General features: G+C 35.0%; 1 protein-coding gene across 2 annotated transcripts; it reads left to right on the forward strand.

Moving 5' to 3' along the window:
• Nucleotides 1-1,571: 1,571 nt before the first annotated feature.
• On the forward strand, nt 1,572-9,854 carry LOC137406179 (uncharacterized). Of its 2 annotated transcripts, none has more exons than XM_068092710.1 (4): nt 1,572-1,747; nt 5,090-5,190; nt 6,581-6,760; nt 8,515-9,854. In XM_068092710.1, the coding sequence occupies exons 2-4, from the start codon at nt 5,124-5,126 to the stop codon at nt 9,474-9,476; spliced, it is 1,209 nt and encodes a 402-aa protein (XP_067948811.1). In that variant the 5' UTR covers nt 1,572-1,747; nt 5,090-5,123; the 3' UTR covers nt 9,477-9,854. The 2 variants fall into 2 exon arrangements, with proteins under 2 accessions (XP_067948811.1, XP_067948813.1); XM_068092712.1 differs by having other exon boundaries at nt 5,103-5,190.
• Nucleotides 9,855-13,300: the final 3,446 nt, after the last annotated feature.

Genomic DNA, 13,300 nt, shown 5'->3' on the forward strand with positions numbered 1-13,300 from the left:
AAGGAAGGCGCTACCAGTCAGGACTCGAACCACCAACCATGGGTTTGATGATTCGAGTCCTGCTTAATGCCAATATGACAAAAAGCTCTCAGCAAACTTTCAACTCTAAATTGCTGGGTCTTTTGGATCTAGACCATAACTTGGAGGCCCCGTGTACCTCCAACAGATTTCTGACAGACAGCGGCCACATCTTTTTGTTGAGTAATGTTATTGGTTACTGACGAATCAGTACCAGCCATTCACTGTAAATATTGGAAAGCTTATAACACTTCCATCACATCACAAAATCTTTGAACAAGTTGCTTTCCCAAACTTGCTCGTATTTGCATTTGTGTTGCAGGTTTCAAAATCCTGCATAAACTATGCCCAGAATATTTGTATTTATCCTTCCACACGGATGTCAAACATTGTTGTTTATTCCGTGACACCAACATACTACATCCAACACCGTATGTCTCAGTTTATGAATTTCCTATTACTACAATCTATAATTCACTGTCCCGACTCGTCCACAATGCTATTAAATTACCAACTTTTAAAACACGTTTGTTCAACTCACACAAAAATTCCTGATTTCTGTCTTTTAATTTTTTATCATTGTTTAGCATGCAATGAAAAACATCATTTTGTTAATGATTACAAATGCCAATAAAAGCAATACATATACATGTATTGCTTATACATTGTATTGTACATGCTTGTACATGTATTGTATACATACAATATTACATGTTGTAGAAATGTTATAGCTTGGATCATGTGGAGAGTTCATGTGAGATATTGTCATGCATTGTTGAATACTGTAACATGTTGGATATTCTCAGACTCAGCATTGAGTATTCACATTGAATGTTGGAGTTACTTTCACTATGTACTTTTGAATTCACTATGTACTCATTGTATTCACTATTAAACATGGTCTATGTAAGATATTTTAGTAGTTACTGGATACAAATGGAACTCATAGACAATAAGAAATTACATAATCTTTCCAAATCTACCGGTATGCTGAAAAATTGTTATCTATAAAAAGTTTCGGATAGTTGTTTCTCCAACTTCAAATTTCTACTCAATATTTGGCTAAACCTTGCATCTTTACAGCGCCACACTGCCTTCGCATACAACACTGTTTCTGAAACCTCTGCTGATAAGATTAGTACATAATTATGGTAAGCTAGTGCCCTGGCAGTCTAGCGTGCAACGGGTGATTGGCAGGAGCGCTGATAGAGCTCTGGGAATAAGTATGTACACAAGCATTCTTAAAACATGATCAATTGGGGAAGATGTTAGAGTGTTGGTCTACCAAGTATAATGTCATGAGTTCAAGTGCTATTGAAAGCGGCCTTTCATCCTAACCACCAATCCTGGTTTCATGAAGATGGACAGGGAGACAGACATGGCCCTTATTATACCCAGTCAAAATGAAAGTTAGCTCCCTGATTAGATTTAGTTCGCTAACTGGCCAATAGATACTTAATAAAACCACAGAACACTCAAAAGCTTTTGATGACACTTTCAAAGGCTGCCGAGTAGTATTCACACCGCTGGCATCATCTGAATCACTAGTTAGTACTGTAGTAGTAATGGCAGCTCTCTGTGGAGCTGCTGCTCAGTATTGGAGATTAACGGAATAGCACTACATATTACCTCTGGGCATTGGACATTTATTGGCTTAGTATTGAAGATTGATTATTACAGAAATGGGAACTCGATATTGGAAATTTGGTTTGATATTGGAATATGGCAGGTTAGTGTAAGGTTTATGTAGTAGTACTAGCACAGTCCTGAAGTGTTGGCTCCAAGCCTTCACATGACATAAACTGAGTACAATGCAATGCACTGTTTGTAATTGTGCTATTCAATGGGTAGAGGTTAGGGGACAGACTAACAGCTTTAGATAGCTGAATACATGCGATGCTTTATCTTTGACCAACCCTGGAGGTTAGTAGAGATGATGAAAGGCAAATAATGCACTCTGCTTTAATTTAACGATACCCGGCAGGTTCACCTCACATAAACAATAATCTGTAAATTTTGTCTATTAGGTAGACCACATGAAAATTATAGCGGTCTGTAGGTGTAATTATCGGAGGCTCGCTTTACATAAACATTGGTCTGCAGGTTCACCTCTTGTAAACATTCATCTGTAGGTTTACTTCTCAAATGATCATCTCATATGATCAGCGGTCGTTCCTTTTACTTTGTCCTAATTTAAAAACATGTAGGTTCACCTCTCTTAAAAAATGTCCAGTAGGTTTATGTCTCATAGTTTTGGAAGGTTTTGACCCTCAAAAACCTTTGTGAAATGTGAAACTGTCGGTGAGTTTTAAAAAGAGCTTATTTAAGGTAAGAACAGTAATATCTGTAAGTCTCGGCACTTGAGTCTATAATGGAATAAAGGTTTTAAGAATATTAGCTATACTCTTGTTGTTGTGACATTTTGGGTTGTGTCATTTTGGAAATTGTTTGTAAACACCGAATTAGATTATACTTATAAACACAGGCAATGTAGGAATATACTACTCTGAATATACTAAGTGATTATAGACATTGATAGTGGGTTCTTATTTCGACAAACCAAAGGAGAAGCTAGAGCTATGGAATGCACCACTGATAGCTTAGGTATGAAGGAAGATAGCGGAATGCTTTTTGAGCTTTGTTCAAAGGTGAAGAAGATAACCGACAACTGACATTCTTAATGAACCATATGCCATATAGATTTATAAACAACCATATGTAATTTTCCATAGGCCCTATATCAAATTTCAAACTTGACCAGTTCTGTCAATATCATCACCAGCCCTAAAACTAACATAGCAACAGTTCACCTCAATGCTGCCTTAGCCTTATGCCAAATGAGTATTGTGCCGGTATTTTTGTCAGGCTAAAAGGAAGATGTTCACGTTTTTTTTTTAAAGGATAGAGCAAAATAAGTTTCTTTAAATTGACCTTTTCTGAAACTAATTCCTAGCTGGCTGAATTCAAGCTCTGCAGTTTGGAAATTGTCCTACCACAGGCAGCACTAACTCATGTGTGCAAAGACAGTTTTTTTGGTTTTATTACAATTGTTTCATAGTATCTTGGGTGTTGCTTGTGATAAGCGATAAAATTTTAAAATATCCTTACTCTAAAGTCTTTTGTTTCCTCGTCGAAATCAGTAATACCATAAACAGGCGAGTGAGAGAAAACAGGCGCAGCCCTGTTTTGAAGTCAATTGTATTTACTGTAAACCTTATGCAACAGACAATTTAGGTAATCCCTTATCACTCATGATTACGCAGCCTCCACTCATGCCGATGTAATCTTATGATAAGATAAACACTTCCAAATCCACCAACTTTCCTTTCAACCATTCGGTTGAAAGGTGCAGCAGGTGTAAAAGATTAAAATTACCTGCTACTAAGTGTCAAGCAGGCTCAGCGGGTTGGAGGAAAGAATTGGTAAGTTAAGTGCATTAGCTTTGGCAGCCTACTCTGTTATTACATAGGTGTGGGCTTTGTCTTTAGCATGATTCTTGATAGTTGCATAAGTAGAGTTGGAGACAAACAAGGCACAAACAAGCCAGTTTGGGCTAGTTATGGAGATTCAAGGTAAACACTGATCTAAAATCGTGACTATTTTTCAGCATGTCTGCAAAGAATGATTCACAGCAATTTCTTTATGTAAAGCATTATTTATATTATCTTAAATTTTAACCATTTCATGTTATGCACTAATTATTTTATATTGGATCAAAGGTATAATTAAACACATAAGCGTACAAAGGCCTCTTTTTTCTACTCAGGATATGGTTAACAGAATGAGCTTTGATAGATTAGTCCAACAATATTTTATGGAAGTATGAAAATATGCAGTTTGTGCATGAAAAATATCACATTATCTTTGTATTAAGTGATTATCAGTTAAAACTTATATCTGACTTGGTTACTACATCTGTCTCTGGTGTCTTTTCAAAACCAAGTAGGCCCTTTCAATGTGTACTATTCTTTTTATATTACTCCATTTGAATCTATTAACTTCTAATCTATATTCTTCAGTGTCATATTAAAACTGTCTTATAACATTAGGAAGTCTATAATTAACTCTTGCGGTTCACTTATAAACTTACTAAAGCTGATTACTTTCATGCTGGTTTTTCCGTATTTAAGTTTGCAAATGATAAACTTGACTAAATTTTTCCAACCTTTATTGTTTTAATTGCGGACAGCAGCTGTCAACAGCCCGCTGTCGACAGCGCGCTGTCAACACTCTTGGTTTTACTTTTTGTTTACACCCAAGCTATGTGAGTAGCTCCGCGCATGCTATCACGCTTACAATACGGGCTTCCTTTTTTTAGCATTGTAAAGATGGATAGCTTGTTTAGATTTTTACGTTATGTTATGTAAACCTTCAACACATTGTTAACCATACAATGAGCCATAAAAATACAGTTTTTAAATTGATGGCTGGCTTTTTGTTGGTTTTTTTCAAATCATTTTTTCTGGTGTAGTTTTAGATGAAAAAAGTTTACGATTTATAGTTTATGATTTATGTTGCGGATAGATTTTTTATAGACCTGATATCTGATAGGCCTGTTGCCTGATTTTCATTTACAGTAGACACCTTAAACAATACTTTTAATCTAATACCGTTAATGCAGTGATATTACTGCTGGCTTCATGGCATGGCAAACCGCTGTTATTAGCGAACTCACACATCTACTTGTGCCATTGGTTTTACCGCAGGAAATGAACAAATAATCGTTTACAACAAAAATGCTAGCTGTTAGAATTACAGTCTTGATCAATATTGGTATATTGATCAAGACTGATCAATATTGGTAACTTCTATTTCTGTTGTCTGACACTTCTGACTGACTAGTCGCTTCTGTGCATTACTGGTAACTTCTATTTCTGTTATCTGAATACACTTCTGACTGACTAGTGACTTCTGTGCATTACGGGTGACTCAAATTACCCTTTTTTAGCATTATAATAATTTTTAGATTGGGAACCTAGGCTGACTCTTGCAAACATGTCTTTTTGTATTCGCAACCTTGTTACAACTTTCATTTAAGGCTGCCTGAATAATAATTCATCGATTTTGATAGATTTATATTATAGACTGAGATCCAATATATCAGCATGCCTGCAGACTTGCTGAGCCATGCGACGAACAGCAGTGAAAAGAAAAAGAAAATATCAATCAGAGGTAACATAAGATATGTAGACTGAGAGACTAGCTCTGTTAAATTGAAAACGGATGTGTCTGCAGTAATCAGAGGAATTTAGATTCAAGAGCAAGAAGTTAGTTAATACATGTACTAGATTAGTATTATAAACTAATTTAGTGTGATTAACTGGAGTTGTGTTATCAGACTCTTTACAATACTTCCAAGCAGCTATAGCTTTTATAGGAAATGACCAGAAAATGTTATAATCACTTTTTGTTAGGATTCGTTAGTATTGTTAATTGTCGTTAAACAACGCGTCATCACTTTGTCGGCTAATAGCAGCATTTTAGTGCGTAGATGTCATGTATGCAATGAAAGAGTTCATTGAAGGAGTAAATTGTTTGTCATATTTGTCTCGACTGTTCTATATAAAGCATGCTGGTGTACAACTGGTTGATGTTTCCTGTCAGTAGGCCTACTTGACGGCCATGTTATGGTATACACCAGGTTGGACAGGTCTTTGGGTACTACTGTACTAAAGGACCCTACTTTACTATGTTATTATTTGAATGTGCTTATACCTTCACAGGAAAGTTCTGTGTGGTATGTATAATAGTGAAACACTTTAAGGCATTTAGATTTGTATAAAAACGCAGAACTTAATACCGTTACAAGACAGCCGTTAGTCAACTCCTATATAAAAATATTAAAACTTTCTTGAATGTGGTTACAGTAGTGTACGAAATAAACTCGATCCGTGTATATACATATATGTACATGTATATGATCTGAAGTAAACGGATAAAAATGCATGTGTTGTGGTCATATTTGTACAGATTGTTATCTTTAGCCATTTAAAGTGAAATGTTTAGAATTTAGCCTACATAATCATTCAAAAAAATAATTTTTACAGCTGAGGGGTTTACATATATGAAATCAGGACAAAATGAGAAATAATTTAATATATAATTTATGGCTATTGATTAAATTTACAATGAGTAACAATGTTGTAAATGAGAATTATAGTTTTTTAACAAAGTCTTCAGTTTATTTCACACACCACTGTATCATTTCTGTTGTCGGTAAAAGTATAATTAAAACAAACATGTTTTAGTGTTTTGGAGCTTTTAATAGCTTGTAATCACATTCCCACATATTTTGCACTTACAACACAACAGAGTAAGACATGGTGAATCTTTTGATACCAAATAATTGTAATGTGAATTTTGTTGCAAGTCAACCTTTAATTAAGAATGATGTTCTGTTAGGAGTGGAACACTAACATAGATATATGCATAATAGATTAGCTGAAATTCTCATAGGTAGGACATTTGATGCTATGCGTCAGTGCATTCATCACCTTATCAGTCAAGTCTGTGTCTACTCATGTACTCATGTAAACACCAACATTGCTGTCTATATACTCAGGAGTGTTGAATAAAGATGATCTGGCAGAAGCCTACAACTGTGAGAAGAAGAAAGGATGGAGAAGACGAAGTAGCACTAGTAATTTGTCGTCTCTCGATCAACAGATGCGTGTGAATTCCGTTGACTTCAAAGAAGCATCCATAGATGATTTCCTAAGCCCTGTTAAATCTGATGCTAAAGGTAAGTGCAGATATATATCGTGTTTCTAGTTGCTTCAATTCTTATAACCAGCTATAATACTGAAACATGAATCTCTTTTATAGTAAGCGAAGTTTGACATTGGACGTGGATGATTCAGTAACTCTATTAACAATATTAACACTATTAACACTATTAACAGTATTTCTACTATTAAGTTGACAATGGTAATAGTATTAACACTATTAACAATATTAACACTATTAACAATATTAACACTATTAACAGTATTACTACTATTAAGTTGACAATGGTAATAGTATTAACACTATTAACACTTGGATATTAACACTATTAACAATATTAACACTATTAACAGTATTACTACTATTAAGTTGATAATGTTAGTAGTATTAACACATTTACCAATATTAACATTGTTTACAATAATAACACTATTAATGATGTTACCCTATTAACACTGTCAACACTATTAACATTGTTAAAACTATTTATACTGTATTAGCAATATTATCACTGTTAACATTATTCAAACTATTGACACTGTATTAACAATATTATCCATGTTAACAATATTAATACTGTTAAGACTGTTAACACTATTAACAATAGTATCACTGTTAACACTATTTTAACTATTAACACTATTAGAACTATTAACACTGTATTAACAATATTATCCATGTTAAGTTGTTAACACTACTAATACTGTTAGCACTTTTACAATAGTATCACTGTTAACACTATTTTAACTATTAACATTATTAGAACTATTAACACTGTTCTTTGTATAACAGACTAGTGAATGGTATGCCCAATTTGGGTATTAAGAATAATGTTTACTTAAAAGACAGCAATAGGAAATTTAATTTCTAAATTATATTAAAACTGAATGCGAAATTTGATTGGTGAGTTCAAGCTTTTTAGTATCAGAACTAAAAAGATATTTTGTTGAAATATAACGAGTGTGTTTGTAAGTATATAAATTATTGTTTGATATTCAGACAGAGATTGGTTAGCACAGCGCATGAGTTCGCATGACAAGTAATCTCTTCAGATAGGCAGAGCCTGGACTTTAATGCATGCTGCTCTTTGCGCCCTTCTATTATTCACCTTATCGCCTTAATCCAAAGATTAAAAGTGGAGTTTTATCTGCTTGCTTCATAATTACCTTGCAGATGTGTGAGAGACTTCGGTCGCTGCCTGTTGCGCACATGAAAGCATGACTGTTTGACAATAACTAAAAAAAGTTCAATCTTTTGAAATGTTTCATATTAATAGAGTTCATTAAAAAGTCAACTATTCTACAAGTCCAGTAATGGTATGAAACAAGTGCACTATCAACTGTCAAGAAATAATAAGAAGTGCCTTTCTAGAGATGTGAGTATTTTACTGGTAAATGTGAATACACCACTCACATATTCTAGTAAAATATCTATTTCTGTTGAAGGATGATCGTACACCCACCCTGTTTTCATCCTTCCGAATTTGCTATTATCACAGTTTTAATCTTCTGCCACATTATGGAAAACATCCCAATGATGCTATTGTCTGCCAAATAGCCCATAATTATATATTATATCTAAATGATAGAACTTGTTTGTACTCTGAGAGGCTAGCCAACAAGTTAGATGCCTACTGACTACTGTCACTACTATTACTACTGCAGGTACTACTCCCACCGTTACTACTACTATTACTACTACTATTGCCACTACCACTACTGATACTACTGCTACTACACCTAGTACTGCTTGCTTTCACTTGCATTACAGAAAGAAGTCCTTTAAAACCACAAGGAGTCACACCGAATTTTTATGAAGCTGTGAGGATGATGAGTCAGATCGACAAAACGACTGGTTTGCCAAAGAGACCATCAACCCCAGAAGGTTATGAACCAGAGCATTCTTTACGTAGGCAAAGTGTTGCTACCAGGCCTAGTCAGCTACAACGAGGGAGCGCTGGACTTCGCCGGCTCAGCCACCTAGACAAGCCCAGAATTTCACCGACAATAGTAGAAGGAAAAGTTCAAGAAAAGTCCTCTCCTGGTGAACCCACTTATGCCTCTGAAAACTTATTGCGAAAGACTGACAGCCAACCTAATATGACTTCAATCAACAAACGAAACCGGCGAGTTGGCGTTCTATCAGAGAGGCCGATTGTATTAACATCTCTATCAACGCCAGAAAAAGAAAACCTTGAATCACCCCGAGCGATCCGTACGAGCCTGCATGAGTCGTCGCACACAAAACTCACAGCCTTAAAAATACCAGAGGATGAAGCGGTGAGCAATGAGCCCCAAGCAGTCAAAACTGGTCTGCAGCGCAGAAGAAAGGCTAGCCAAAACTTGACTCGGCTAGACAAGATGAATGTAATAACAGAGACGCTTCCTAAAATAGCACTACCTAAGAGGGATTCGGCTTCATCTCCCTCTCCAGATTCAATCTCTGCAACCTCTATGAGGATCAAGAGTTCTCCATCTACACCTTCTCTCGTCTCACATACTTCTGCTGGTCTAATGAAAACTAAGAGACCTTCAACCTCTTCTCTTCCATTGTCAGCATCATCCAGCAAACTGACATCGCTGATGACATCAAAGAAAAGTAGTACCAAGAATGTGATAAGACATGAACCTGACTATCGGCAGGCGAATTCGCATAAATATTGGGAGAACTACCTGCTTCATGTTTCTCACAGCTGGAAAAACTTTAACACAGACAGTCACTACGGCTACTGAAAGGTCAAACTGCCTGCCATTTTTATAAGTGCATTACTCAGCCAGCCCTTGAAACCTTATAACCGTTTTACAAACCCAAAGCATATTTTAAAAGAAAATAAATTCACAACATTTTTTGGGAAAGTGAGATGAACTAAAGCCGGTATTTATGTAGACAAATGAGTTACTTTATAAAAACTATGTGACAGGTTGATGAGCTATCCCCTACTGTTACCTCATGCATAGAGTTATCCTTGACCTTCCTATTTATTCAGTAGCTCGTACGCTCCACAAATAGAGTAAATAACAATATTTGTGATAATAATAAAAGGACGTTACAACATTTTTTTTGGAATTTTGATATTTAAAAGCAATTAAATGTATAAAAATGCATATTTTGGGATCACAATCATAATATAATCAATAGTGCAATCACTGAGGTAATGCCATTTTACTTATGGGAAAGAGGCAGTTGTGACATTATCGTTGAAGTTCGCCTTAATACTATCAAGCCCAGCATTTCAGGATGGGCACAGTATTAATGGTTGTGTATCGTATTACAAAAATTTCTCAGATGAGTCTTTTACTGGTTTATTTGGAAAATAGCTCTTTATATACATATGGTATGTGTGGTTCAAATTTGACCTTGGACAACACTACTACTGCAAACTTTTGTAAAAAATATTTTGAGATATTCGTCTTCTGTCTGTATACGTCAAACAGAGATTAACGCTTGTTAAGTCTTTGGTAAAATCACAGCAATAGTAAAAATTTATTTTGCACAAAGAGGCTAAAAGAAGGGTGTTGTGGGTGAAATTTGTTATCAACTATCAACAAGCACCTCTGCACGAGTCGACTGACCAACAAGATTGCTCGGATCGGCTCAGTGCCATCATGAGCAAATGCTGACATGTTTGATAAATTTAACATTCCAGGGTGCAGTTTACCGCAAGAAAAATCAGTAATCATGAGAAGAAAGAAGATTCCTCGGTTAGGAGTATTTTCCACGTGTGTTCCATCGTCAAGAATAAGATATTCGAGCAATGCACAATCTGTTCCTATCAACTTCTATGGAGAACGTACATTTTTATTATGAATGTGCTGTTCTATCTTTGAGAGTCTTTTTAGTGCCTTTTCGAGCCTGTTTTCAGCGACGGCTAAAGACGTGCCTTGCATCTCGTTGAGGGCCTTAAGCTGTGATTGTGCTATCGTCTCAGCCTGCCACAAGCTGCTCTGACGGGCTGCATCCTTTTTAACAATTCGGGCCTTTGTTCTACAACAAAAATAAATTTATAATGCTTCATTATTATCTTTGGGTATAATGAACCATCGATCTATCTAAATCTTCAAATTTTTCATCATCGTTCGGAGTCTATCCAGCTATAGCGATGAAAATCTATCTAGCAATAAAAAATTCATATCACAGAAGATTTGATCTCAGAACTTCCTGTTCACCAGGGATAACCTAACCTATTAAGCTACACGGGATGCAATGGATTCATTGGACAGATAGTCATCATCTGGGTTAAAATACGCATAACGACTCTGCATTAACTATAATAAGTTAACAAGGAGTTTTATTAACTAATAAGTTAATGTGCTAACTCCTAACTATGATAAGCGCTGTGTCCGTCTGTTTGGTCGAAGCCATGCTGAGAGGTTGGGAAAGAAGAGTAGTTTTAACAGGATTGCAACTTGCACCTTTGCTAGACTGACACGTTACCACCTGCGCCAGTTGTGTACTTATTTATTACACCTGGCTATCATCCACGCGGACCAGATGGGTAATAGTAATAATAACAGTAATGCAAAGGGTGTTTGTACCAATCATTTTGAACGTATTAGTAATAATTCAGACCAACCGCCGAATCAGAGAACTGTTTTTAATAATTTCAAGTGATATTCCGTGTAACGGGCGCATACTCTGTTCACCGCCCTGAGATAACACACCAAAAGAGATTAAAGAGTCTTTTCAAGTTTTTTATAAATTTTTTGACAATGGCAACATCTATCTATTCAGAATTAAGTGAGTGAGCACAATTATTCCAATCCCGTCACCTATTTATAAATGTTCTATTATATGCGTGGATAAGGAAATGAAATAAATTTTACCCTCAACTTTTTACCTTTAATGAGAAGGATAATAACTCTAGCTATGCTGAAAAGCAATGATGTAAATCCAAAGTTATGTTGGATCATCTGTTGATATTGTAGCAGTAATAACAACAATAACAACAACGAGTTTGCTCAGCTTACAAAGGTTCACATTTCATGAGAAGAAGATGGAACTGAGGGGTGGCGTAAAATAGGAGGTATGACACAGGAAGCCTTGGGTCTTTAGAAAATACCTGTACCATACTAAAAAGATAAACATTTCTATACTAATAGTACAAACAATAATGAAAGTGCTTAGGTTACACACCAGTTACTGGTGTAATCTGCAGAATTATGAAATTATCTGCAGACCATATCTAAGTGAGTCTATAGTATGATAAACCATTTGCATACAGTAAAGGTAAGGGAAAGTGCTCTCTGTTCTGCATGGTTCTCTCGTAAGTACAGGAAGTGAGCATCTTTGGGTTATGGGTGCATAGGTTTCTTCGAGTACAGGAAGTTATGCTCGCTGTAGAAGTGGGTCACTTGCTAACTTAGCAAGTTCACTAAGTGTTAAAGAGCATGAAATTCTAATTTAAGATGCAACTGTCAATAAAAATATTAGTGGATGCAAAAGCGCCAAAAAATAAAATGATATTGAAAAAAAAAATATATATACATGTATATATTTATACATGTATATATTTATACATGTATATATATATATGTACATATATATATATATGTATATATATATGTATATATATGTATGTATATATATATATAATGTACATATATAGATATATATATATATATATATATATATATATATATATATATATACAGGGTCAACTTCCTCTTCACACATTCAATTTAAAATTGTTTTGTTTATTTTAAAACGCTAAATTTGAATTTGGTTTATTTTGTTAAAATAAAATTGACATAAGTAAACTAATAACTTTATATTAATTAAACTTTAAATTGCTAAAGCTACATTTAGTTTAAATTTGAATGTGTTAATTGTAACAAATTTAAGCTTCAGCATTACATGTCTAGCTAGCTTCCTGCGTTCAAAAGGGATCCCAAATGAATGTGGCCAAGTCTTTTTTGAGTCTTCAAGACCAGCCAGATTTGTCTAATTTTTTAGACAAAACTGGCTGCCTACTTTTACCGTATTTAGTAACTGATACTACAAGTTGAGCCAAATCAGCTGGTATGGCAACAGCGCGTAAACAAATTACACAGATATAGATTAAAAGTTGATAGATTAAAATGGAGCAATATAAAAAGAATAGTACACATTGAAAGGGCTTACTTGCTTTTGAACAGACACCAGAGACAGATGTATAGAGACATCAGACAGACGACGGCAAGTAACACAAGTGCTCCATAAAGTATGTAAACTTGGTCTATCAGTAGAGTGGGGAGGTTTTCTTTTTCTGTTGGTTTCATGGCAATCTAATGAGCCGAGGTATTCTCTCTACAAATATTAAGAACTCTTAGCTGTAAGCTACATGCTAGCTACTATAAACAATATCTGGCAATTGACTTGATTAATGGGCAGTACTTACAATCTTCTAACTACTCTCAAACCCTACTAAAATCTAAATTATCCATACAAACTTGCCAAAGTAACTTTGATGCCTAGCTAAGAAAGTTGTTCAAAGACAGCTTTTGTCATTGTTTATTAAAGCTAATATCAAAAAAAGAAATTTTGTTTACTACTATAACTGACCTTTCTGTCACCTTTC

Source organism: Watersipora subatra, chromosome 10 (genome assembly GCF_963576615.1).
Source record: "Watersipora subatra chromosome 10, tzWatSuba1.1, whole genome shotgun sequence".
Classification (NCBI taxonomy): domain Eukaryota; kingdom Metazoa; phylum Bryozoa; class Gymnolaemata; order Cheilostomatida; family Watersiporidae; genus Watersipora; species Watersipora subatra.